Consider the following 26404-nt stretch of genomic DNA (forward strand, 5'->3'; position numbering starts at 1 on the left):
GGAAACTTAGCTTACAAAGAGGGTCTGAAATCTCAGATTGCTCACAGCTCTTGGCAGTTTGGGCCATGAAAGTGGAGTGCTGGCAGAGACATAGCTTTATGAAAGAGGAAGGATGAGAGCCATGTCGACTAGGTTAGGGGATATGAAAAGATTCTGGCATCTGGTAGTGAATGCTGTCACCCAAGTGGTGGGCAAGGGTGGCAGGGGCAGGGGGAATAAGTATTCCAGTGTTCTGTCTCTTAATGGATAGTTAGGGTCTGAACGGAGAGTCCAAATGGTGCTTTGATTGTTGTACACTCAACTCCATAGCCCCAGCTGAAAGGCAGTGTGGCTGTAGTCACTGAGTTAAGGATCCTGAAAGCTGAGATATTGGTGTCAGAGGATATAGAATTTTGGGTGAATTAGAAGTTTGTTTAGTTGAGTTGGAACTGTGGGTACTTGAAACTGAAAGTAAATTCATTGCGAACCCATATCTCCTTCTGTGACTTGACTTGTACCCTCCTCCTACACCTTGACTTCAGGTGCTTTAAGGAGAGGGATGAATAGAGGTTGGGCAAAGATCTCCCTGTCCTTAAGCGGGGACCAAAGGCCATACCCACATGTCTAAATATACTGGTGGAGATTCAGAGCAGGGAGTCAAAACTTCATGGCTCTGGTGGATACTGGCACCCAAGTCATCATCCTGCCTTATTCTGTGGGGAATAGAATGTGCAGATGCAACTGATGGGCCTTGGGCACCGTTTGCAGTAGGTAAGGGAAGCTGATGTGACATGATGGGTTGGGCCCTTTGTTGTTATGTACTATTGTGACTCCCATTGCTAAAGACATAATTGGTGTCGATGTTTTTACATGTCTACTTTAAGTTCCCATAAATATCTGAGGGGATTCTCCTGATCAGAAAGAGCTGCATGTAGAGAAATGTTAGTACTTTGAAGTCTCAAAATGCTAGTCATTCCTTTGAGCTACAGGTTATTGTGACTGATGATTTTATAGTATATATAAAGAGCTTATCCAACTCAATAAGAAGACAAAAAAAGCCAGTATATTTTTTTAAAGGCAAAAGATTTTAACAGGCACTTTTCAAAAGAAGATGTACAATACACTGCATATATAAAAAGATGCTCATTGTTATTAGTCATTTGGGCATTGCAAGCGAAAACCACAATGAGATATCACTTCACACCCATTAGAATGGCTAAAATTAAAAAGACTGATAATACCAGTTGTTAGCGAGGATGTGGAGCCGCTGGAACTCTTGCACATTGCTGGTGGGTGTATACAGTGGTACAGCCAAGTTGGGAAATAGTTTGGCAGTTTCATGGAAAGTTAAAAATAAATTTACCTTATGACCCAGCAAGTCTACTTCTTTGTCTTTATTCAAAAAATATGAAAATATATATCCATAACAAACTAGCAGTGTTATTTATAAGAATCCCAAACTGGAAACACTACAGATGTCCATTCACAGGTGAATGGATAAACAAATTGTGGTAGATTCATATGATAGAATATTCCTCAACAATAAAAAGGAACAGAACTTGTGGTAAGTGAAGGAATGAAGATAAATTTCAGTCGTACTGCATGGTTCCTTTATGTCACAAATACATAATGTATGATTCCATTTATGTGAAATCCTAGAATGGGCAAAAGTCAAAACTAATCTATAGAGATAGAGTAGTGGTTGTGTAGGATGGGATGTTTGGGGTAGGGGATTGACTGTAAAGGAGTAGACTTGTTTTTTTCTTCATTTAAAAAATACCAGTGGTAAAAGTTTAAGGCAATGTAATTTTGTGATTAAAATTATGAACTCTGGTATCATAAAACATATCCTGAGTTTGAGTCTGGGCTCTATCATTTACTAGTTATGTGACCTGGGACGGATTTTATAATCTAAGTTTCTTCATCTGTAATATGGGAGTGGTAATGATACTGTCTCAGAATGGTTGTGAGGATAAATTGTGCTATCATTGGCAAACACTCAATAATGATTAATTTTGGCCCTATTAGTATCTGTCAGTGCTAATAATTATAATTTGTTGCTCATGTCTGTTAATCTCAGAATGGGTATTGCATTTTTGTATTTTAAAAAATGGGAGAAAAAATGCTGATTAGGTTTCTGTGGATCTTTAATGTTGTATGGGCAAGCAACATTACTATTTAGTCAGTCATGATCATGATGTAATGTTTAGATAAGGGTACTGACTTCTTTATTGGAAGTTCTACATAACCTTTGGCTAAAAGCATCACAATTCTGGGGTGCCTGGGTGACTCGGTTGAGTGTCCGACTTTAGTTCAGGTCATTATCTCATGGTTCATGAGTTCAAGCCCCACATCGGGCTGACGGGCTCACTGCTGTCAGCGCAGAGCCCGCTTTGGATCTCTGTCCCCTTTTCTCTCTGCCCTTCTGCGCGCATCTGTCTCTCAAAAATAAACATTAAAAAACATTAAAAGTAATAAATAAAAGCATCATAGTTCTGATTTGTTCGTAATCTGCTTTATTATTATTACCACTTTTTTTGTAATGAGACTGGTTTTTACGCCTTTTAAATGCTTTCTTTTTTGACATTTTAAATGGCCAAGGAGGATTTGAGAATCTTTTTTCCAAATAAAGTTGTTTTTGGTATGAAGTTAACTGATCAGACTTGAGCCAAATAAGTCATTTCATCTGCACTTGCTGAGATGGATTACTCTGGAACTCCTTTAACATTATTTTGAGTATTTAATGGATTTTTATAGATGGCAAACTACCCTCATTTTAGGACCTAGCTCCCTAGAGATTTGAAGATATTTTCCAATATTTGTTTACATTTAAGTCTTTCTTTGTGTGAATCAGCAGTTTTCAAGTTTGTCAGTAGTTTCAAGTTTGTCGCTCAATTATACATCAGTAATAAATAATGATTTTGTCACTTGCATTTTTTTAAATAATTTTTTTTCTTAAATCTGTTTTGAAAATTAGTAATTTATTCATTTTCAACTTTATTGCAGCACCTGATCAACTTTCTAGCTGGAGAACGATCATGGAGGTGGTGCCAGCTGAGGTGAATAGTTTGCTTCCAGAGGAGATAATGGACACTGGTATAACTTTAGTGGATGATGATAGTATTGAGGCTGTTATTGTTTCATCCCCAATTCCCATGGAGACAGAACTGGAAGAAATTGTCAACATAAATTCTACTGGTGACTCTACAGCCACGCCCATTTCCACGGAACCAATCACAGTGTACAGTAACCACACTAACCAAGTTGCAGTGAATACCACAATTACTAAAGCAGATTCTAATACCACAGTGAAACCAGCTTTTCCAAGTGGCCTTCAAAAACTTGGTGCTCAGACTCCTGTGACTATATCAGCCAATCAGATTATTTTAAACAAAGTATCACAGACATCAGATCTTAAACTTGGCAATCAGACCCTTAAACCAGATGGACAGAAGTTAATTTTAACAACTTTGGGCAAGTCTGGTTCACCAATTGTTTTAGCACTACCCCATAGCCAACTACCCCAGGCTCAGAAAGTTACAACTCAGGCCCAGTCAGGAGATGCTAAGTTACCACCGCAGCAAATTAAAGTAGTTACCATTGGAGGGAGGCCAGAGGTGAAACCTGTCATTGGTGTCTCAGCATTGACCCCAGGAAGTCAACTGATTAATACAACAACTCAGCCCTCTGTGTTACAGACCCAACAGTTAAAAACAGTACAGGTAAAAAAAAAAAAAAAAAAAAAAAAAAAAAAAAAAAAAAAGAAGGGGGCTTATTAATTCAAATGCATGTTAAAAATTAAATTGATTCTTAGTTGTGTTTGTAGGGTAATTAAATGCATAGTTGTTATTGAATTCTTTTGAATGTTGCTTTTAGTAATTTTGTGGGTTTCTTTTTTTTGGTAAAATTTGATATGTCTAATGCTTTGAAAATGTTTGCTAGAGGACTTAGAGCAAACTTAATTTTTGTTAAATTTCTAATTTAGTGTATTTATAGCTTTTTCCTCATTTTTAAATGTGACTTAGAACAAACTTAATTTTTGTTAAATTTCTAATTTAGTGTATTTATAGCTTTTTCCTCATTTTTAAATGCATTTTATTCTCAGTAGTAGTTTGATTGCAAGTATGCTCTGCTGGTATAAAGATACCAGAATTGCTGCTAGGCTGTCAAAAAATCATTCAGACATAATTTTTTTCAGTTAACAGATGGCCAAAGTCTAGGAAAACTTGCTGCTCTGAGAAACCCTTGGAGCCAGCAATAGTACATACTAGCCAGCGTGTGCCGCCTCTTTGCAGTTTACTGTCCATTGCCATCACTCGTGTTTGCAGTGTGGAAGAGGCAGTGTCACATGATGGAAGGTAACATATTGGCTTTAGAATTGGACCAGCTGGATTTGAGTGACCTCTGTGCTACCCTATCACCTGTGGAACTTTGGATCGGTTACTTCTCTGAGTTTTTTGCTTTAGCTGGAAGATGGCTATTTGATCATGATGAAATACATAGTAAAAGATAGTACTGATGTAGTTCTCAAAACTTCAAGGATCCTTCAAAATGGTTCTTATTGTTAGTATGAACAGGATCCTAAGATAGAAGGTTAACAGAGCATACATTCAATGGTTCCCAGTTTTTTATGCTCAAATAGGCCTTTTGAGGTCACCACTGCTCTTAAAATAAAATGATCCACTTAATATCAGGAAACACAAATGCATTCCCTGTTTGAAAGGTTCTCTTCCAGAAGAAAGGAGGTGTGAGTTAGAGAACTCATGCAGGTATATAAAGCAGTAGGAAGATTTAAGGAACTATCCACACTCTGCTGATATTAGAAATAATGTTTTGGTTATTATGTTGGCAAAATAACTAGAAGCTTATTTTTCTTGGGTTTTTTATTTAAGCACTTTGTATGATTTCTCAAACCTTGTAATTTGCCCATGTTCCTCCTGCCACTATTAAATATTTAGTGCCCTTTTCTTTCTTGTTCATTATCATCTGTCACTTATCTCTGACTTCCTTTTACTTCTTTTGATGAGAATCTCTTGAATGAGATATACTAATACCATCAAGCATCGTGTTGTCAAGTATCTTGTCTTTTTAAAATCAGTTTTGAAACTTGTTTTTATTAGTTTACCAGAGTTTATCTGGCTTTGGAGATGTGGATCATAACCACATTCACAATAAACTGATAATGAAAATCAGAATGTCATTTTTTTTTCATTTATTAGAGCAATGTATGCATGCTGTTTCATGACCAGTTTACTTGTATCTACAAGGTTTCTACTACAGTCCCCTAAGTACTTACAGTGAAAGCATTTATTGTTAATTTTATAAAACCTGATTCTGTTTATTAAAAAAAGAACTTCTATTTTAAAAAAATAACAAAAACAGAAGAAACCCCAATTAGAATATTGTTCCACTTGTCCAGTTATTTTTAGGCAAATCAGATCTTTCCAATTCAAAAGTAAAAAGCTACAAAGCTCTAAAGCCTAGAAAAAAAAAAAAAAATAAGAAGCTACACATCTATGTTTCCTCTTTAGGCACCAGAATATGTGGTTTAGTATTACACGGTGTATATGATTCTCTGGTTTTTTTCCTAGACAATCCTCAGCGTTGTCTTAAGTTTAATCAGAGTATTGAAACTGTTAGGGTATGGACAGCAGGTAAGGGTGGAAGAAGGAGACCCATCTTGAAAAATGAAGGAAAGAGGTGACAGTTGAGGCCAGAGGCAGTAACAAAGAGGTATAGTTCACTTAATTACAGATATATAAACACTTTCCCATGTTTCTTGTGCATAGTGTGTAAGAGTAATTAATAACTAACAGTTTGGAACAATATAGCTCCTTATTAGTTGCTGAATCTATATAATACAATGCCAATTATTACCTGCACGTATTATTTGATTATATATTGGGCTATATTTGTAAATTTCCTTTTTTGATTCATTTTTGTCTTTGTTGATTAGATAAATTTATTAAAAGTGATACTTTATGTTTTGTTTTACTTAATAATTTTGTTCTAGAGTAGTTTAGAATTTATAATACAAATTATTATAGTTCCTTGAAGGAACTATAAACTGTTATTTTCAACAATGAGCCACTAAAGAAATGTAGCCACAGGGGCAAATTGGAATTATTCATTTGAATAATTAATGTGCCTTTGGTTGTATTGTTTACATTTTTTCCTGATTGGTAGGTATTCATATAGTCATATGATTGTGAAAATCAGTTAAAAATGGAGAAATACTCTAAGCTCCTAAAAGAATGTTTATTATAAGACATGGGTTTCTAAGAACATCAATACTTTTATCTTTAGAGATTATTAATAAGTCAATAGATGACATATTCTGACTTATTTTAGAATTTAGGCCTGTAAATACATTTGGGAAATATATCCCCTTTATGTCTCCCAAATTGCATCAATGGTTATACATTTATTTGGATATATCAGTTTTGCAAGCTGGTTATTTTTTTTTTTTTAATTTTTAATGTTTATTTATTTTTGAGAGAGAGAGAGACAGAACGTGAGCAGGGGAGGGGCAGAGGGAGACACACACAATCCGAAGCAGGCTCCATGCTCCTAGCTGAGCTGTCAGCACAGAGCCCGATGCAGGGCTTGAACTCATGAACTGTGAGATCATGACCTGAGCCAAAGTCAGATGCTTAACCAATTGAGCCATCCAGGTGCCCCCAAGCCGGGTATTTTTTTATACAGTAATGGATCTCCTTGTTTTGTTTTTTTAAAAAATGATTTATATTTCATTTATATTTTTTTTGTCAGTAACATGTTGAGTGTAAGAAAGTAATATATTCTAAGTATAAGGTAATGTATTATTTAGTTTATAATTTGAGCACAACGCTGATATTTTTCTAGGTCTGTGATCCATTGCAGCTTCTGGTATGCTTATGTTATTCAAATTGGTCGTGTTTATTCATTTAAAATTTTTTTGTAATGTTTTTATTTATTTTTGAGACAGAGAGAGACACAGCATGAACGGGGGAGGGTCAGAGAGAGAGGGAGACACAATCCGAAACAGGCTCCAGGCTCTGAGCTGTCAGCACAGAGCCTGATGCGGGTTTCGAACTCACGGACCGTGAGATCATGCCCTGAGCCAAAGTCGGACGCTTAACCGACTGAGCCACCCAGGTGCCCCTCGTGTTTATTCATTTTAAGTCTTTATTTCCAATAATAGCAATTTCAGGGCCTTAGTTTTCATATCTGACAAAATATTTAATGTCTCCCCTATCATAACTAAATTTCTGCTTTTAACTTTTAGAAGAAGCTGTATCTTTGCATACATTGATAATTTCAATATTAAAACATTGATAACTCTACCCTCTTTGACTTGTGGAGAATTTTAGTTCAGGTGAACAGTATGCCAATATAATTTAAGATCAGGAATGAATAAATATAGACCCTACCTTCAAAGAATTGATAGTCTAATAAACAGTATTTTAGCAAATGGTATTTCTAGAGGCTTTGTCTTCAGAATAGTCTGTTTTGCCAAACTTGTCTCTTTGTATCCTAGGATATTAACTTACTCAGTTGTTTATTTATCTACCCTAATATATAGATCTAAAGCTGAGGATCTAATCATAAGCCTGTCTTTAATGTGTGTTCATATTTTGCTTCCAGGGGCCAATGTAATTGCATTTACAGGTGGCTTCATCATTTGCACTATGCTTTCTTAACTGACTCTATCTTTTTATTACTGAATAATTTGTTATTTTGAGAAAGAATATTGCTGTCATGTTTTATTATTGTTTATTATTAAGTAAGCATTATTAAACATTAAAATTATTTTTAAATACTCTTTTGGTTTTCATCATATGCATATTATCCTACAGACTAAAGTAAGGATTTACAATAAAATGCAAAGGTATTGCTATATATTGGCTTAAGAATGGGATCATATTAGTATTTTGATGAATGGCTGCATTTTAGATGTTTTTAACATTAATACTTAGATATATTCTGTTAAATGAGCCGGTTTCATATGTACTTCTGTATATCAATCTTCTGTTTAATTTTGACTGAATAGGTGTTTTACAGAAACAAATGGCCTTCATAGTTATTTATATATTTCAGATTGCTAAGAAGCCTCGAACACCAACCTCTGGTCCAGTAATCACGAAGCTGATCTTTGCAAAACCAATTAATAGTAAAGCAGTTACAGGACAGACAACTCAAGTATCACCACCAGTCATTGCAGGTTATATTTCTTTATAGTTTATTAAGCTATATATTCACCTTCCTTTTAGGTTTAAGAAAGGCTGTTCTGCCATCTTGAAATGTTTTAGTGCAACAAGTAGAGTTATTATTACAAACCAAACTAGTTAATAAGAAATGTTATTTCTTACACTTATTTAAATGTGTGCTCTGAGCAAATGCCTTATCTCAAAATCAGTCCATTACTTTAGTCTCCTTAGTTTTTGGTAGAATTTTACCATGAAAGTAGCAAAGTCTTAAACTTCAGTAATACTAGCTAACATTCATCTAGTGTTTACCACATGCCTCACACTATTCTTAGCCCTTTACATGTAGCCACTTATATAGTCCTTGGGCAATCCTGGAAGGTAGGTACTAATAACAGCCCGGTTTTATCAGTGTAGAAATGGAGGCACTCAGCCAGTAAATGGCCAAACTGGGATTTGAACCCAGGCAGTTTGTCTCTAGAGCACACGTAGCTAAGTTTAATAGATTTAAATTAATACACGTGAGAGTATACTATTTCGTGGTTTCTGTTTGTTTTTGGTTTCAAAATGCTTTATATGCAGTTTTCTATGAACAGAAAATGGTCACAATGGTAGTAATTACTTATGTGATAACAAAATTTTAGCTATATTTACCAGCAAATTCTTCAGTGTGGCCGAATGCTCTTTATTATATACTTTAATAATTTGTCATCACCAATTACTGTAACACCTCAAATCTTGACTTTGAGTATTTTGTTTTCTTTATTAGTTTATCTGCCATTGTATTCCCAATCTGGCAGTTCTTTGACTTTGAGATCTCTGATCTGTTAATCATTCTTTCTCAAGAATCACTCACTTCCTGTCCTCAGATTCTTCCTTAGTCAATATGGAGTCCAAGACCCATAATTATCACTTCCTTGCAACACCATTGATATTCCTTTCCCTTTCTCCTTCTATAATGGCTTAAGTCCAGCACTCTTCTTACTCTGCCTGGCAAGCAGTGTGATCTTTCTAGAGACATATAGCCATGGTGACTGGTCTTTAATTCAGAGCTGTACTAACATGACCGTTTTCACCACTTACGAGCTCATTTCTAATTTCCATTGTGTTTTAAGGGCTTATGGAAGTACCTCTGGATGGTAAACTTTGACTAGATACTTTCAAATGCTAATTACCCATTCCTAGAATGTGTATTCTTGAGGAAGGTACTTTAAATGTTAACTAACCGTGAGGGGTAGGTGGGAGAGGATATATATGAAAACCACTGTCTACCATTTTTGATAAATTTATAGACAGTGTAACAACAGGCAACTCTGAAGTCAGTGGCAGTGATCTGTCATTTTCCTGAAACTTTGCATTGTGTTTAGGGAGGCTTCTCGTTTTAGCAAGTGAGAGGAGGCATGGAAAGATTGTAGTTTGAGGGCAGTATTGTTGGGCGAATGTATTTTTCTCTTTTGGCCCTCAGCAGAGATTTGTGATGTTATAGGAGGCTGCTGTGTTGAGGGCTGTCATGGGGACAAGTATGGCCCCAGAGGGAAGATTGGAAAGCGTTTGGATTTGGATCTGGTTCCAGAAGTGGGCTTCAGTTGGCTGAAAGTAAGGAAGGCTTTGGATGTATCGATGAAAAAGGGACCCCAACATTCCCCTGGGAAGTTTTTGGGAGTTTTTGGTGGAGGGGGTTAACCAAGAGGAATTTCTCAGTGCAGTGTTTTTTACTATTTCTGAGCTTGAGAGAATCCCTTACATTTTTTAATTGTGTGGGAAAATTATACGCTAAACAGTTGTGGTGTTTGTACATGTGCCTGAGTGAACATTTGGTCAATGCCAAGATTTCACCTTTGACATTTGACTATAATGATATCATTGCTGGGTCTTTGGGTCATTTATATAATGTGTTTGCACATTAATCATAGTTTCACCTTTTAATTATGGGCAGACTTCTTGGCCCTACCAAAAGGCATAGATAGACTTCTATTAAATTTCATTAGAATCATTGGCATTAAGTTCAGTTTGGAGAGAGAATTTCCACTGTCAACTAGTTCCATTATATAGCCTTTTAAATTCTTAGGAACTAAATTTTAAAACACTGAAGTACCTCTCCTGTTGAATTCTCTTATCACAAGGAGGTTCTGTAATCTTTATATTGTAGCTATTGACTTTTCAAAGTACATTTAGATTGTTTTTTAACGACTTTTGGGCTTCTCATTGAAGATGGAAATCTTTTTCTGTCTTACAGTCAAGATAAACTTAAGTTTGTGTGTAAGTGATTTTTTTAAAAATGCAGATCTGATCTTGTCACACCCTTGCTTCAGATTTTCTTGGCCATATTCATTTCTTATCAGTTTCTTGGCTTCAGTCTGTCAGATTTGAATTTAGATGCCAGTGCTTTTTTAACATTAAAGGCATTTATGATCGAATACATACCTTTTTCATTTTCACCTAATTTAACTTATTTTAAGAAATTACCAAATAGACCGTGTTCTCTCGGGATTTAGGATCTTGGCATTCCTTTTTACTTACGATGCCTTTGTTTGCCATACTCTTCCCCTGATCATCTCCTATGTATTCCCTTAGAACTTAATTATACCTACCAAATTCTTAACTTTAATTAGACTTCTATTACATTTCATACTGGTTTTTAATATTTCCATTAGTCACACTGTGTTATAATACTTGGTTTTCTTGTCTGTTTCCCCTACTACATTTATAATTTTTCTTAGTGGTAATTTTTTGGCTTTGTTTTGTTTGTCATGTAATTTTTACAAATTAATTTATATTGGAGCACTGGGGAGGCTCAGTTGGTTGAGCCTCTCTCTGTCTCTTTCCCTCTCAACAAAACAAAACTCTCTTAAAAATTAATTTATATTTAAAAAATTATGATAAAAATACATACATAAATTGTGGCATAACATACATAACATTTTAATCATTTTTAAGTGGACTATTCAGTGGCATTAAGTATATTTACACTGCTGTACCACCGTCACCACCATCCATCTTCAGAACTTCTTTCATTTTGCAAAACAGAATCTCTACATTATTAAACAATAACTCCCCATTCTTCCCTCCCTCCCAACTCCTAACAGAAACTTTTTGTCTCTTATCAATTTGACTACTCTACATATCTCATATAAGTGGAATCACACAGTATGTGTCCTTTCGTAATTGGCTTATTTCACTCAGCACAATGTCCTCCTAGTTCATCTGTGTTGTAGCATGTAAGAATTTTTTTTTAGGCTGAATAATATTCCATTGTGCGTATGTGCCACATTAACGATAGTTCTTTTACCTTGTTTATCTCTCTTTCCAGACTTGGCACAGTTTCTGGCACATAGATGTGGTTCAGTGAATATGTATTTTGAATGAAATGTATATCATGGAAGCAATGTGGTGGTGTGGAAGGAGCTATTGGGAAACTTGGGTTTTAGTCATAGCTCTTGTATAGATTTTGTCTGTGATCTTGGGTAAATAATTATCGATTCGTCTTCTATAAAATGTTGATTCCACATACTTCAGAAGGCTTTGGAGACAGTTTAATGAGATACAGAGGTCCTTGTTATCAGAGCTCCCGAGGTACAAGGTTTCTACAGTGGAGCAAGCGTTATCAATGTGAAAATATTCACTAATAAATTAATCTCCTAAGAATTAGTCCTTGCTTAGATAAGCCAGCTCCCTGCCTGTCCCCCATCCCCTATCTTTTGGAGTATGTTTCTTGATTCTTGGAGAACACCTGACAGTGGAGTGTAAATACCTTGCAAATTGATTTCAAGGGGAGGTTGTAGAATTTGCATACTTGTTGAATCTGTCTGTGGAGCTAAGGATAAATAGGGATTTGGAGATTAGATAATCAGGAGGGATGCTATCTGGATGAAAAACAAGCAAGCCCCTCAAAAAGAATAACTTGAGGGGCGCCTGGGTGGCTCAGTTAAGCATCCGACTTTGGCTCAGGTCATGATCTCATGGTTCGTGAGCTCAACACCGCCCCCCCCCCCCCCCCCGCCCCGGGCTCCACACTGTGTCTCCCTCCCTCTCTCTCTGCACCTCGTGGGATTCTCTCTCTCCCTCTCAGTCTGCCCTCACTCACTCATGCTCTCTCTCAAAAAAAATTTTTTTTAAGAGTAACTTGAATTTTAACAAGTATAGAGGGTTCTTGGGAAAATTGATGAAATCCTGAAATATTTTGGCTTGGCAGAGATGACCTTCAGTATGATCAAGTTGTGCCCATTCAAACTGCATCTGTCATTGTGCTGTCACACTAATTTTCAGAAGAATCCTCTTTCCCCTAGACTTAACAGTTCATCCTAAGAGTTACTGTAGTTTTAATTATAAACTCGAGTTTTGTTAAATATAAGCAAAAAAAAAAAAAGGAAAAAGAAAAGAAAACTGAAAGATTTACTCTTAGTTTTCTTATTTGTAGTGAAATTTTTGTCCCTGTCTTAAATGAATTCACTTTAAGTGGCCTTTTCTGGATCAGCTATTTTCAGGAATTGAGGATTTTCTGCATTAACTTTCTCTGACACTTTTTTCTGAATTTATGTAATGCCAAACAAATAAGAAGTTATAGTAATAACCATAAGTGATGAGCATTTTATAAAACTGTGTCTTTATTGGTCATTTCTTTTCTTTTTTTTTTTAATGTTTGTTTATTTTGAGGGGGGTTGGGGGAAGAGCAGAGAGAGAGAATCTCAAGCAGGCTCTTCACTGTTAGTGCAGAGCCGAATGTGGGAATTCATCCCATGAACCACGAGATCGTGACCTGAGCCAAAACCGAGTCAGATGCTTGACCGACTGAGCCACCCAGGTGCTCCAATAATTTATTTTCTTAATATAATCACTTTTTGGGCTTCAGGTTTATCCCACAGATAACTAGTTTTAGAAACTAGAACAGGCAATCATTTTACTTCAGGCAGGTTTAGCACTTTAGGGTGGTCTAAAAATATTTGATGCAGATTCATTTAGTTTATATAGAATTGACTTAGTTATGTTATTCAGGTTAAAAAAAATCAATTCTCAACTGTAATTTGTTAATGACTATTTCAATGAAATTAAATGTAAGTGTGTACTACAAATAAATTGAAAATATTTTAAACATTCATAAATGTCAGATCAACTTGATTTTAAAAAAGAAACTGTATACTGTGTCAGAAAAAAATAATCCGGAAGCTCTTAAGTGCTAGTTTTTTATTTTTGCCTAAAGAGAAAGTCCTTTCTTTTTTCTTTCTTTCCCCTCTCTCCCTCTCTCTTTCATCTCCAGATATATTTATAAGTTAAATCATAGCATCTAAGAAGGAATTTTAGAGATAATGTAGGTTATCTACCTTTTCTCTTCTTTGGGTGCTTGAATTCCCTTTTCAGCCAGTGAATTTGATTATACAGCGTCTGCTTGGAATGCCTTCAGTGACTAAAAACTCACTTGTGGTGAAACAGTCTTTTCAAGTGGAAATTTTTGTTAGAAGTTCTTTCCTAGTGCTGAACTTTCTGTTTCTGTGCATTTGTGCTATGCATCTGATGTGATAGAGAGTGGCTCTAATCCTTCAACTTGACAGCCTAGAGATGAGTCGGGATAATCTTGGCTTTCCTGCCATAATAAAAATCTCTAAATCTCAGAAGTTTAAAAAAATTTTTTTCACTTTTTATTCATACTTGATAAGATCACATATCTATTGTGGATTAGAAAGGGGGCTCTTCTTACAGTCTCACAAGGACTCAAGCTGACAGAGGAACCGAAATCTCAGATGTGGCAGAGGAAAAGTAGAGCTTTGGAAGGTCTTGTATTGGCAGAAATGTTCTGGCCCAGAAATGCAACACCTCTACTCATAGTTCATCAGTTAGAACTTGTCATGTGACCCTAACCTAATCACCAGGAATGGGGTGGGGGCGGGGGGTGCAGGGAGTACACAGTTCTACCATGTGCCCAGAATGGAAGAGAACCAGAATACTTGGTGACTAGCACTAATGACTGCCACACAGTCTTTCCAGAATTTGGAGATGTGTCATGTCTTTGTATTCCTTTCTTGACTAGGATAAAAATTCCTAGTATTTCAGTTCATTGTGAGATGATTCCCAATTTCCTAACCCATCCAGACACCCTACAGTTTTCTGTGTTTTTCCTGAAGGGTAGTGTCCAGAAGGGTTCCCTGTATTCCTGTTGGAATCTGTCTGAGAAGAACTTTTTGTTTTCCTTTTGGCAGTCTAAAATCAGATAGTATTAAATCAGATAGTCTTCAGGTTAGTCCAATGTCTGTTTTATAGATGTGGGTTGAAATTGTATCCTGAATGATTTAAGTTCAGAGTAAAACAGCTGTAGTATAGTACAGAGATTAAGTTTTGAGACTTGGATTCAAGGTCTGACTTTCAGGAACTGTGTTACACAGGGCATGTTGCACAGTTGTCCTGAGCCTATTTTCTGATAAATATAACATAACAGGATTGATGAGAACAGTGAGAAGTGTTTTCATGGACTTTACATAAAGTGGTATTAAGATACTAAGTGTTACTAAGAAGCATTGTTTTGTTTCCTTCTGACTAGTTTCACCTTAGTTCATTAGGGCCTCACTTGAGTGTTTAAGTTCCTACCTGGATACATATGAAATAGTGAACATACAGACTACAGTCTTTGTGGGTGTAGATCATCATCACATACATTTTATATCATTATTGAAAAAAGTCAAACTGATGTGCTGCCTCTCATTTGCAGGTAGGGTTCTTTCACAGTCTACTCCCGGGACTCCATCAAAGACCATAACAATATCTGAAAGTGGTGTTATTGGATCAACTTTAAATTCTACAACACAGACACCAAATAAAATAGCCATCTCACCTTTGAAATCGCCAAATAAGGTAAAAAAAAAAAAAATTAGCCACAAATGCTCAAGTGTTGTGGTTAATGCCTTTATGTTCTTACTAGTCACTTTAGATACTTCAATTTTAACATATTCCCAAACAAGTAATAGGCTTTCATCGAATACTAGATTAATTTAGTAATCAAGAAAAAAGAACTTATTCTAAACACATAGTAACTTAGTAATCTTTTTGCATGCTAAGATAATTTCCATGGCCCATATCAATGTGGGTACAACAAAAATCTTTTGAATGAGGTACATAATGTGTATAGTTCTCAAGTTAATATTTGTGCAAAATTATTATCTTTGGGAAGTCACATATGTAGTGACTATATGAATATAAAATGTTGAATGTAACTTTATTGTTATTTTGATAAAATACTCTGTTTTCTGCTTAAACTGTCCTGGGTTTTGTGGAGACCTGAGTTTTTGCTGGGTAACAGATTACCCAGAGTACTAGAAATTGCCATCAAATGCTGGTCACCAGATTCTCAGAGTTTTTAGATTTAAGTATAGTTCATTCAAAGCATTTGAAAGCTTTTCATGATCTGTTTTTATTTTAAGGTAGCTAAGTACTTGTCATTTTACTCTTAGTTCACTTCCTAAAACACGCAGATGTCATTATACCAGCATAACATTTTGAAAAGGTATATTTTAAGGACATTTCAGGTGTAAAGCTAACCATCATTATTCTGTGAGATGTCACCTTTGTGATTCTGGAAACTTACTGCCCTTTTTATGGCCTTTTTCATTATTTACTACTATTCATAAATAGAACAAACATTAAATATTTGTTTCACATTTTTTAAAAGTATAGCTGTTGGTTTCTGTTATAATGAGACTTGAATATAATATATAAATATGATGTCTCTTTCACTTTATTAATAATGGGATTCTACCTGCATGATAATAGAAAATAATTATTTACTTAAATGGAATGAATTCAGTAGATATTTGAGTGCTTACTATGTGCTATGCCTAGTGATAGGCACTGGGGATAAAAGCATGAATAAGACACGTTTTTCACTTCAAGCAGTTCCACAGGGAAGTTAGACGTAAACATTAAGAATTGCCCTACAGAATCATGACAGTTACAGGTGGGTTGATGAGCTCAGCTGTGTGTTGGGGACACTGTATACAAAGGCTGTTCTTGAAAGATCTTAACCTTAAAGGTGGTTTGGGTCTTAGCTGTGGGTGAGCAGTGGAGGTAATACTGGCTTTGAGGTAATTTCTCGATTGAGGTAATACTTTACACAGAAGGAAAAGTGTGGCCCTTTGAGGGAACTATATTGCTCTGGTAGTGTGAGTGGTGAGGGTACTAAGGTTAGAGAGAAGGTTTTATTATCTGCAGGGGAGTTTGCATTTTATTGTTCTAAAAGACTTTCTGTGGCTTCCCATTGCTTCTAGAGCAGTGGTTTCCTTGTCTGTATATTGGGTTCACCTGGGAATATCTGGTTTGTATTCCTAGAGACTGTTTTAATTGGTCTAGAGTTTGGCCTGGTATCAGGATTTTTAAAAGCTCTCTAAGTGATTCTAGTGGGTACCCTAGATTGAAAACCACTACTCAAGGTTAATATGAGATTTGCATGGTTTTTTTAAAAATTTTTTTTAGAGAGGGAGAGAGAGAGCAGCACACAAGTGAGGGAGAGGGGCAGAGGGAGAGAAAGAGAAAGAATCTCAAGCAGGCTCCATGCTTAGCACAGAGCCTGACTCAGGGCTCAATCCCGTGATTGAGATGATCAAGAGTCAGACACTGAACCAACTGAACCAGCCAGATGCTCTAAGATTTGCATTTTTAAAAAGATGATTTTTGTGGCACTATGAAAGACAGTCTGGAAGAGAGACCAGTTAGGTTAGTGATTCTCAACCATGTATGAACATTTGAAACACCCTGGAGACCCCTTGAAAAAACTTACGGCTGGGTCCTACCTGACTCCATAAATGAGGATCCCCATAAATGGAGCCGAGGTATTAGTTTGAATTTAGTTTTAATATTTTAAGATTCATAAGTATGGGCCAGGGTAGAAAATCACTAAGTTAGATTATTCCAGTACTTTAAGTTTGAGCTAGACTAGTAGCTAAGGGGCTTGGGAAGAAGAGATGTGTTAAAAGAGGTTTAAGACATAATACTGGATGTCAGGGTCTTAGGGAGGGGGAAAATCTAGGATGACTCCTAGGTTCCTGACTTGATTAACAGAGTAGATGGTGGCACTGTGGACTGGTAAGTCTGGTATATGGGCTATATCTGATTTGCATACAGATAGGAACTAGCTTTATTTTTCTCTCATCCTTGACTTTAGCTATGCCATCTTGGATCTTCCTTCCCTACATCTTGACAAGAGGTTATTTTTAACTATAAGAACAAGCCTTATTTTGGTGATTAAATTCACAAGTATGAAAAGTCTAGTCAAAAACTTAAATCTAGTTTGAAAGCTTCTCCCCTGAACTCAGACCCAATCATGACTCAGGGACCATATAGTCAAGAAGGGGAGTGTGCTCTGTTTCCTTCACTTTTCTACCTCCTCCTCGTTTTTGCTTTTGGCTTCTGATTGGAAGGAAGATTAGAAGAGAAAGGACAAAGACTTCTGTGACCGGGACTGTTGTAATGTAGCTGCCAGTGTAGCAGGTGTCCAAGTGTGGACATTTACAGTTGTGCATTTAGGAAAGTTTTTGAAGATCCCCATGGATATGTCCCCATTGCCCACTTCTTTGTTGAGAGTATGGTACACACTCAGGCTATCTTTGGCAGCTTTCTCCTGGCTGTCTCTTACCTCCTGTAGTCTGCCCTACGACCTGGTACTGCAGTGTACCAGGCACGTGTAGCACAGTGTAGCAGAGGCACGTGTCTTTGGCCCATTAAGACGCTTTAGCCCTTCTGCAGCATCTGTTTGGCTAATGGGAAACCTATTGAAGAACCCACTGGTAGAAGTACAGCTTGACTAACTACTGTCCTCCTTTTCCTTGCTCTACAATTTTGACAGTTCCATCTAGCCTCTTGCATTCAGAATTCTCTAGGCTGGGACCAGTTTCTGTGCTCACATATGTCCTAAACTCCTGCAGGTTTGTGTCAGGTTCTCCCAAGAAATCTCTTCCTGCATCCATTTCTGGTGGCTAGACCAAGATAAGCATTCTTATCACTACCAAAAAGTTTATTATAGTGTGTTGCTAGCCAAAATTGAGATGTCAGGTTTTTCCTTCTTCTAGTTATTACTTAGTCCATCCCAGAGGTTTTCTTGGAGAACCCCTGCCTTTGTTCTTATGGAGGTATAGTCTTCTCTACGTTTATAAATTCACTTCTTTTTTTTTTTTTTTTTTTAATTTTTGAGAGAGAGAGAGAGAGAGACTGAGTGCAGACGGTGGAGGGGCAGAGAGAGAGAGGGAGACACAGAATTTGAAGCAGGCTCTAGGCTCCAAGTGTCAGCACAGAGCTTGACACAGGGCTCGAACTCATGAGCTGTGAGATAATGACCTGAGCTGAAGTTGGATGCTTAACCAACTGAGCCACCCAGGTGCCCCTACTTCTATTTCTAATCTGTTTGGTTTCATTTCCTCTTCTTTTCTTTTTGTTTTTTCAATTTCATTTATTTATTTTTTTAAATTTACATCCAAGTTAGTTAGCATATAGGTGCAACAGTGATTTCAAGAGTAGATTCCTTAATGCCCCTTACCCATTTAGCCCACCCCCCTCCCACAGTAACCCTCTCTTTGTTCTCCATATTTAAGAGTCTCTTCTGTTTTGTCCCCTTCGCTGTTTTTATATTATTTTTGCTTCCCTTCCCTTCTGTTCATCTGTTTTGTATCTTAAAGTTCTGATATAAGCGAAGTCATATGATATTTGTCTTTCGCTGACTAATTTCACTTAGCATAATACCCTCCAGTTCCATCCATGTAGTTGCAAATGGCAAGATTTTATTCTTTTTGATTGCTGAGTAGTACTCCATTGTATATATATATACCGCATCTTTTTTATCCATTCATCCATCGATGGACATTTGGGTTCTTTCCATACTTCAGCTATTGTTGATAGTGCTGCTATAAACATTGGGGTGCATGTGCCCCTTCGAAACAGCATACCTGTATCCCTTGGATACCTACTAGTGCAATTGCTAGCTTGTAGGGTAGTTCTATTTTTTAGTTTTGTGAGGAACCTCCATACTGTTTTCCAGAGTGGCTGCACCAGTTTGCATTCCCACCAGCAATGCAAAAGAGATCCTCTTTGTCTGCATCCTCGCCAACATCTGTTGTTGCCTGAGTTGTTAATGTTAGCCATTCTGACAGGTGTAAGGTGGTATCTCATTGTGGTTTTGATTTGTATTTCTTTTTTTTTTTTTTAACGTTTATTTATTTTTGAGACAGAGACAGATCATGAATGGGGAAGGGTCAGAGAGAGAGAGGGAGACACAGAATCCGAAACAGGCTTCAGGCTTCGAGCTGTCAGCACAGAGCCTGACGCGGCGCTCGAACTCACAGACCCTGAGATCATGACCTAAGCCGAAGTCGGACGCTTAACCGACTGAGCCACCCAGGTGCCCCTGATTTGTATTTCTCTGATGATGAGTGATGTTGAGCATTTTTTCATGTGTCGGTTGGCCATCTGGATGTCTGCTTTGGAGAAGTGTCTATTCATGTCTTTGGCCCATTTCTTCACTGGATTATTTGTTTTTTGGGTGTTGAGTGTGGTAAGTTCTTTGCAGATTTTGGATACTAACCCTTTATCTGATATGTCATTTGCAAATACCTTCTCCCATTCTGTCGGTTGCCTTTTAGTTTTGCTGATTATTTCCCTCACTGTGCAGAAGCTTTTTGTTTTGATGAGGTCCCAGGGGTTCATTTTTGCTTTTGTTTCCCTTGCCTCTGGAGATGTGTTGAGTAAGAAGTAGCTGAGGCCAAGGTCAAAGAGGTATTTGCTTGCTTTCTCCTAGAGGATTTTGATGGCTTCCTGCCTTACATTTAGGTCTTTCATCCATTTTGAGTTTATTTTTGTGTATGGTATAAGAAAGAGGTCCAGGTTCATTTTTCTGCATGTCACTATGCAGCTTTCCCATAGTTGGTCCAGCTGAAAGGTCCAGCTTTCCCAGCACCGTTTGAAGAGACAGTCTTTATTCCATTGGATATTCTTTCCTGCTCTGTCAAGGATTAGTTGGCCATACGTTTGTGGGTCCATTTCTGGGTTCTCTGTTCTGTTCCATTCATCTGAGTGTCTCTTCTTGTGCTGGTACCATACTGTCTTGATTACAGCTTTATAATACAGCTTGAAGTCTGTTTGGTTTCATTTTCAACAGGCAGGAGATGGATGATAGTGATGCTATCTCTCAGTAAGTCTGCCATGGATGCCTTTGTCTTCCTTTTTAGAGTGTGAGGATTTATCATTTGTAGTTCTTAGCCTTGACCTCACTTCACCCAAATTTTGAGATAATAGAAAAAATTCCATTATCCTCTTAAACTAGAAAGGAAATATAGAGAGAATAATTGGTTTGGGCAAAGAGATGTTGTTTAGTTCTTGCAGATGTTTGTCATTGAAGTACTCATTGATATCTAAAGTAAAATGTCCTTTAGGAAGCTGAGTATAGGCAGTGACTAAAACTATGCATATAGATGAAATCAACCAGGGAGCATGAGGTTGTGTGTACAGATAGAAGAAAGCAGGACCGAACCACAGAAATATTAAGAGTTATTAAAAGAAAAGGAGTCAATGAAAGAGAAGGAATGATAAGAGGTAGTAGGAGAAACCAAAAAAAAAAACACCAAAAACCAAAAATAAAAATACTGGAAAGAGAGATGACTTCAAGAATGCACTTGGGCTATAATTTTAAATACCAAAAAAGTCAATTAAGAAAAAGACTGAAAAGTAAAGCTTTGCCCCCATTGGTCAAAAGTGGTCAAAAGGAAACTCCCAAGTATCCACCTTTCCCTACCTGCCAACACTCAACAATCTTACCACCATCTGCCTTGAATAGCCAGGACTTCTCTCATTATTTATCCCTATTTACATTGGGTACCATCCAAAGGCCCAGACTCCTACATCACCTTTTATCTCCCACATCTAATCTCCTTAAGGTTGTCAGTATCTTCTGTCCTTGTTCTCACTTATCCCCAACTCTTGAACTACTTCCATTGTGCCCTCTCTGGAGTTCATATCAAAATAATCCCCTAAATCTTCAGTCTCTTCGCTGAATGTTCTTTTTATCTTGTTCTAACAGATACCCAGCTCTCCCCTACAAGACTGCTTTCCTAGCAGATCTCTTAAACGATGGCCATTTTTTCCTCCTTCAGCCATTAGGCCACTGATCCTGCAGTGGAGGGGTCGGACTACATGTTTTCCTTCCTTCCTCTCATTACTATCTGAAAACTGTTCTCACTTTCTTCTCCATCTTTGACACTAATGTAACCAGGTTTGTTATGGGAAGTCAGGCAAGTCTTAATATTTTCTCAATTTACTTGATATTATAGTTGTCTATTATTATAGGACGTATTTCTTCCATTATATTTATTTTGTAAAGTAATCCTCAGTTCTCTACAAAGTATTTATTAGACATGTAAATAAGCACTATACCAATGCAAACGTGATTCTGCATGGTTTACTTTCTTCTTGCTTTAGATTTTAGCAAAACTGTTCTCTACTTTCTGACATTAAAGTGTATTTTGTCCTGTAATCTTATTCTTACCTTAAGTACTATTTTTTTTCATGGAATATTTGGATTTATTTTAGAAATGCAGTATGATTTATGGGGCGCCTAGGTGGCTCAGTCAGTTGAGTGTCCATCTCTTGATTTCGGCTCAGGTTATGATCTTGTGGTTTGTGAGTTTGAGCCCCACATCAGGCTTTGCACTGACAGTGTGGAGCCTGCTTGGGATATTCTCTCTCCCTCTCCCTCTCCCTCTCCCTCTCCCTCTCCCTCTCCCTCTCCCTCTCCCTCTCCCTCTCCCTCTCCCTCTCTCTCTCTCTGTCTCTCTCTGTCTCTCTCTCTCCCTCTCCCTCTCCCTCTCTTTCCCTCTCTCCCTTTGCCTCTCCCTCTCCTTCTCCCCCCATCCCCTGCTAGCATGCATGTGTGCTCTCTCTCTCTCTCAAAAAGAAGTAAAAACATTTTTAAAAATGCAGTGTGGTTTAACATTCAAAAATCTATCCATTGAATTCACAACAATGAATAAGAAAAAAGAATAATTTTATGAATATATTCAATACATCTCAATACATGCGGAAAAATGCTGATGGTAGCCAGCCTCCATTTTGGTTAAAAATACTTGAAACAATAAAAATAGAAGGATACTTTCATAATTTGAAAAGGTGGAAATACATCAGACTTCATGTTATGGTGCAGTGTTGAACAAGGATATCCACTTCCAACACATGTTCAATTCTGCTGCAGGTCTGAGTTAATGCAGTATTGCAAGAAAAAGAAATAAATGACATAGGGTTTCAAAAGAAAGTAAAAAATTGTTACAAATTACATACCATTATATGCATGTAAAATTTAAGAATCTGCTATGAACTGTTAGAACTAATGTATAAATTTAGCAAGGTGATTAGATACATAGTCAATATTTAAAAATCAGTATTTATAGACCATTTATATTAAATTTTTTTTAATGTTTATTTTTTGAGAGAGAGAGAAAATAAGCACAAGCAAGTGGGGGAGGGGCAGAGAGAGAGGGAGACAGAAGATCCAAAGCTAAGAGCACAGAGCCTGATGCAGGGCTTGAACCCATGAACAGAGAGATCATGAGCCGAAATCAAAATTCGGACACTCAACCGAATGAGCCACACAGGTGCTCTGGGACCATTATATTTAATATAATTGTTGATATGGTTGGATTTAAATCTAGTATCTTACTAGTTATTTTCTTTTTGTCTCATTTGTTCCTTTTGTTTTTTAACTCTTTTTTTTTTTTTTTTGTATTATCTCCACTATTGGCTTATTATAGTTTAAACTTTTAAAAACTTATTGGTTGCTCTAGTGACAAATACTACATTTTTGACTTATAACAGTCTACTTTTATATTTATGTCACTTCATGTAGGATAAGAACCTTACAATAGAGTACTTCCATTTCTTTTTTCCTATCCTTTATAAGCTGTCATTGTTAAACATTTTACTTTTACAGGTTATGAACTCCATAATACATTTTTTGTTTTTGCTTTACACAAAATTACCTTTTAATACAATTAAAAATAAGCAAGTCTTATTTATTTTCATTTTAACTGTATCTTACACAGTTCCTTTCTTTCTGTAGGCCCCAATCTTAGTTTGGTATAAAATTCCTCCCTAAAGAACTTTCTTTAGGAAAATTTAATATTTTTAGAAAAATTAAAATTTTAAGGAAAATTCTGCTGACGAGAGATTTCTCAGCTTTTGTTTGCCTAAAAAAGTCTTATTTTGCTGTTACTTGTTAGAAAGATATTTTCATTGGGTAAAAAATTCTAGGTTGGCAGTTTTCCCTCAGTGCTTTAAAAATGTCACCCCATTGACTTCTAGAATGCATAGTGTTTGGTGAGAAGTAATGCCGTAATTTTTGTCTTTTCTTCCTTTGTATATGTGTCTTTATTTTCCCTACCTGCTTTCAAGATTTTCTCTTTATATTTGGATTTCTGTGGTTTGACTATTATGTATCCATATATGTGCTGTGTTGTTATTGCTTTCTTCTTTTAAATACACATTTATCTTGATTTTAAACCATCTTGGATCTATGATTTATTATATTTTATTTTATTTTTGTTTGGCTATTATCTCTTCATTTATTTCTTCTGCCTCATTCTTTCTCTATTCTCACTCTATTTTTTTATTTTTTTATTTTTTTTTTAGAGAGCATGCATAAGCAGGGGAGGGGCAGAGGGAGAGGGAGGGAGAGAATTTCAAGCAGGCTCCATGCTCAGCGTGGAGCCCAGTGCAGAGCTTGATCTCATCGCTGTGCGATTGTGACCTGAGCTAAAATCAGGAGTCGGAATCTCAACCAACTGAGCCACCCTCTTCTCATTCTAGAACTCTAGTTTCATGTTATTTTAAAGTTCTTATCTGATGGTTGCAACATCTAGGTCATCTCTGAATGTACCTCTTATTTTATTGGAATGGCTGTCTGGACCTTTTTTAAAAAAAAAAAAGTTGCATTTTTTTAAATGTTTATTTATTTATTTTGAGAGAGAGAAAGTGTGAGCAGGGGTGGGGTGGAGAGAATGCCACGCAGGTTCCATCCTTAGCATAGAGCCTGATGCAGGGCTTGATCCCACAACCGTGAAATCATGACCTGTGCACCTTGACAGGTTTTGGTAAAAAAACATTTTTGACATAAGCCCTAGAAACAAATGACTGAAGATTATTAAAACTTTTTGCTTGTAACTCACATTGATTTCAGTTTTTTTTTTCTCTCTACTAAATTAAAGGAGGACCTAAGTGAGTTTTCAGATCATCAAGAATAATTTTTGGAAGTAGAATACAATTTAAATTTTGGTATAAAATTCAAGAGAAGTTCAGAATATTAATGTATAGTAGTATAGTAAATATTCTTCTGTTCATGTATACTTATATGTGAAAATAATGTTTTTCAGTGTTTATAACAAAAATAGGAGTAGAATTGGTGCTGAGCTCTCACTCTTGCAATATATAATATTCAGCCGTGGATACATGAAGTAATGAATCCTGTCATCCATCTGAATAAGAGATACCTCCCAATAAAATCTTTTTCATTTGTGATAATCACAATTTATAATATATTTGTGTTGCTTTAAGTATATACAGTAATTATTAACTCAATCCAAATTATATACATATAACATATAAATAGTATTGGTTTCAGAAGTAGAATTGTGATTTATCACTTACATACCCCACCCAGTGCTCATCATAACACGTACCCTCCTTAATACCCATTACCCATCTAGCCCATTTCCCACCCATCTCCCTCCATCAACCCTCAGTTTGTTCTTTGTCACAAGAGTCTCTTGTGGTGGTTTGTTTCCCTTTCTTCTCTTTCTTCATCCCCTTCCCATATGTTCATCTTTTTTGTTTCTTAAATTCCATATGAGAGAAGTCATATGATATTTGTCTTTTCTCTGATTATTTTGCTTAGCATAATACATTCTAGCTCCATCCATGTGGTTACAAATGGCAAGATTTCATTCTTTTTGATGGCTGAGTAATATTCCTGTGTGTGTGTGTGTGTGTGTGTGTGTGTGTGTGTGTGTGTACACACACCACATTTTCTTTATCCATTCATCAGTCAGTGGACATTTGGGCTGTCTCTATAGTTTGGCTCTTGTTGATACAGACAAAATTATTTAATGCTTAGAGCTGTACAAAAAGGGTAATAGGAAATAATGTTTTCAAAATTTCAATTTATATACATCTTTTTGTTTCAGAGAATTTTAAAAGAATTTCAAGCATAAAAATTTACACTAGAATAAAGTTTTTAGAGGATATGGAATTAAATACAAACTTACAGAGGAAAGGGAATAATGTAAATTTCCACCTGCTTAAGAATGGTTTATTTATGTTTTAAAAAATATAATAGATACTGGTGATATCAGATCACAATGTTGATATGATTCCATGGAATGTTTTATAAACAGTGATGTGACATGTATATTTTAACTTAATTTTGCTAATATTTTTAATAGGCTTGAAATTAATTATAAACTGAATGATGTTCTCAGTCTCTCTGAAAGTTATTTCCATTCTAGCCAGCTGGAAGGGAAAAGACATGGAAAAGCACATGTGAGAGGCTTTTCTGGACCAGACCTAGAAATAGGCATATAGCATCCATTCACCTCACTAGCTAAAATTGAGTTGCATGGCCTCATCTTAACAAGGGAGGTTAGGAAATATAATCAGCTACATGCCTAGGAAGCAGAAGAGACTCTGGATTTTGGTTAGCAGCAAGCTGTCTGTTACATGATCGGCCATACATATATAGCATAATAGTGCTACATTAGTACAGGTAATTGACAGAAAATTGGGACCCTGAACAATAATGAAATTTTCCATGATGGAGAGACACTCTTCCATTCTGTGCTCTTCGTGGCTATTGGTATTTATTGAGTTGAGTGTGTACCCTCTGCTGGGGCTGTAGAAACTATAGAAGAGCTTACAGTGGTTGGAGAGACAAAATTGAATGCATGTAAAACAATAATGAGTAATGAAATAGGTGCTTATTTGTGTGGTATAGACAAGATGGTTTGAAACTAAAGAAAGATAAATCCTGGTACTTCTTCATTTACCATTTACTCAGATACTTAATCAGTATCTACTATGTCTTAGGGGCTGTGGTATGAAACACTAGAGAGCAATGAGTATGCATAGAACCTAAAGTCTAAGGAGGTGGTGAGAGGGACTATGATAGAAATGAATCAAATAATATAAAAACAGATAAAATTGCAAAACCATGAAAAGATTTATGATGGTATGAG

General features: G+C 36.4%; 1 protein-coding gene across 5 annotated transcripts in view; it reads left to right on the forward strand.

Moving 5' to 3' along the window:
* Positions 1-26404, forward strand: part of LIN54 (lin-54 DREAM MuvB core complex component) — a 68435-nt gene that overhangs the window by 10324 nt on the left and 31707 nt on the right. For 2 of the 5 annotated variants that reach the window (XM_042936032.1, XM_042936033.1), the window contains exons 2-4: positions 2986-3701; positions 8059-8182; positions 14863-15005. In XM_042936032.1, the coding sequence (XP_042791966.1) occupies positions 3018-3701; positions 8059-8182; positions 14863-15005 (951 nt within the window). In that variant the 5' untranslated portion in view covers positions 2986-3017. The remainder of the gene's footprint in view (positions 1-2985; positions 3702-8058; positions 8183-14862; positions 15006-26404) is intronic. The other 3 variants (XM_042936037.1, XM_042936036.1, XM_042936035.1) reach the window with 2 other exon arrangements.

Source organism: Panthera leo, chromosome B1 (assembly GCF_018350215.1).
Source record: "Panthera leo isolate Ple1 chromosome B1, P.leo_Ple1_pat1.1, whole genome shotgun sequence".
Taxonomy (NCBI): Eukaryota; Metazoa; Chordata; class Mammalia; order Carnivora; family Felidae; genus Panthera; species Panthera leo.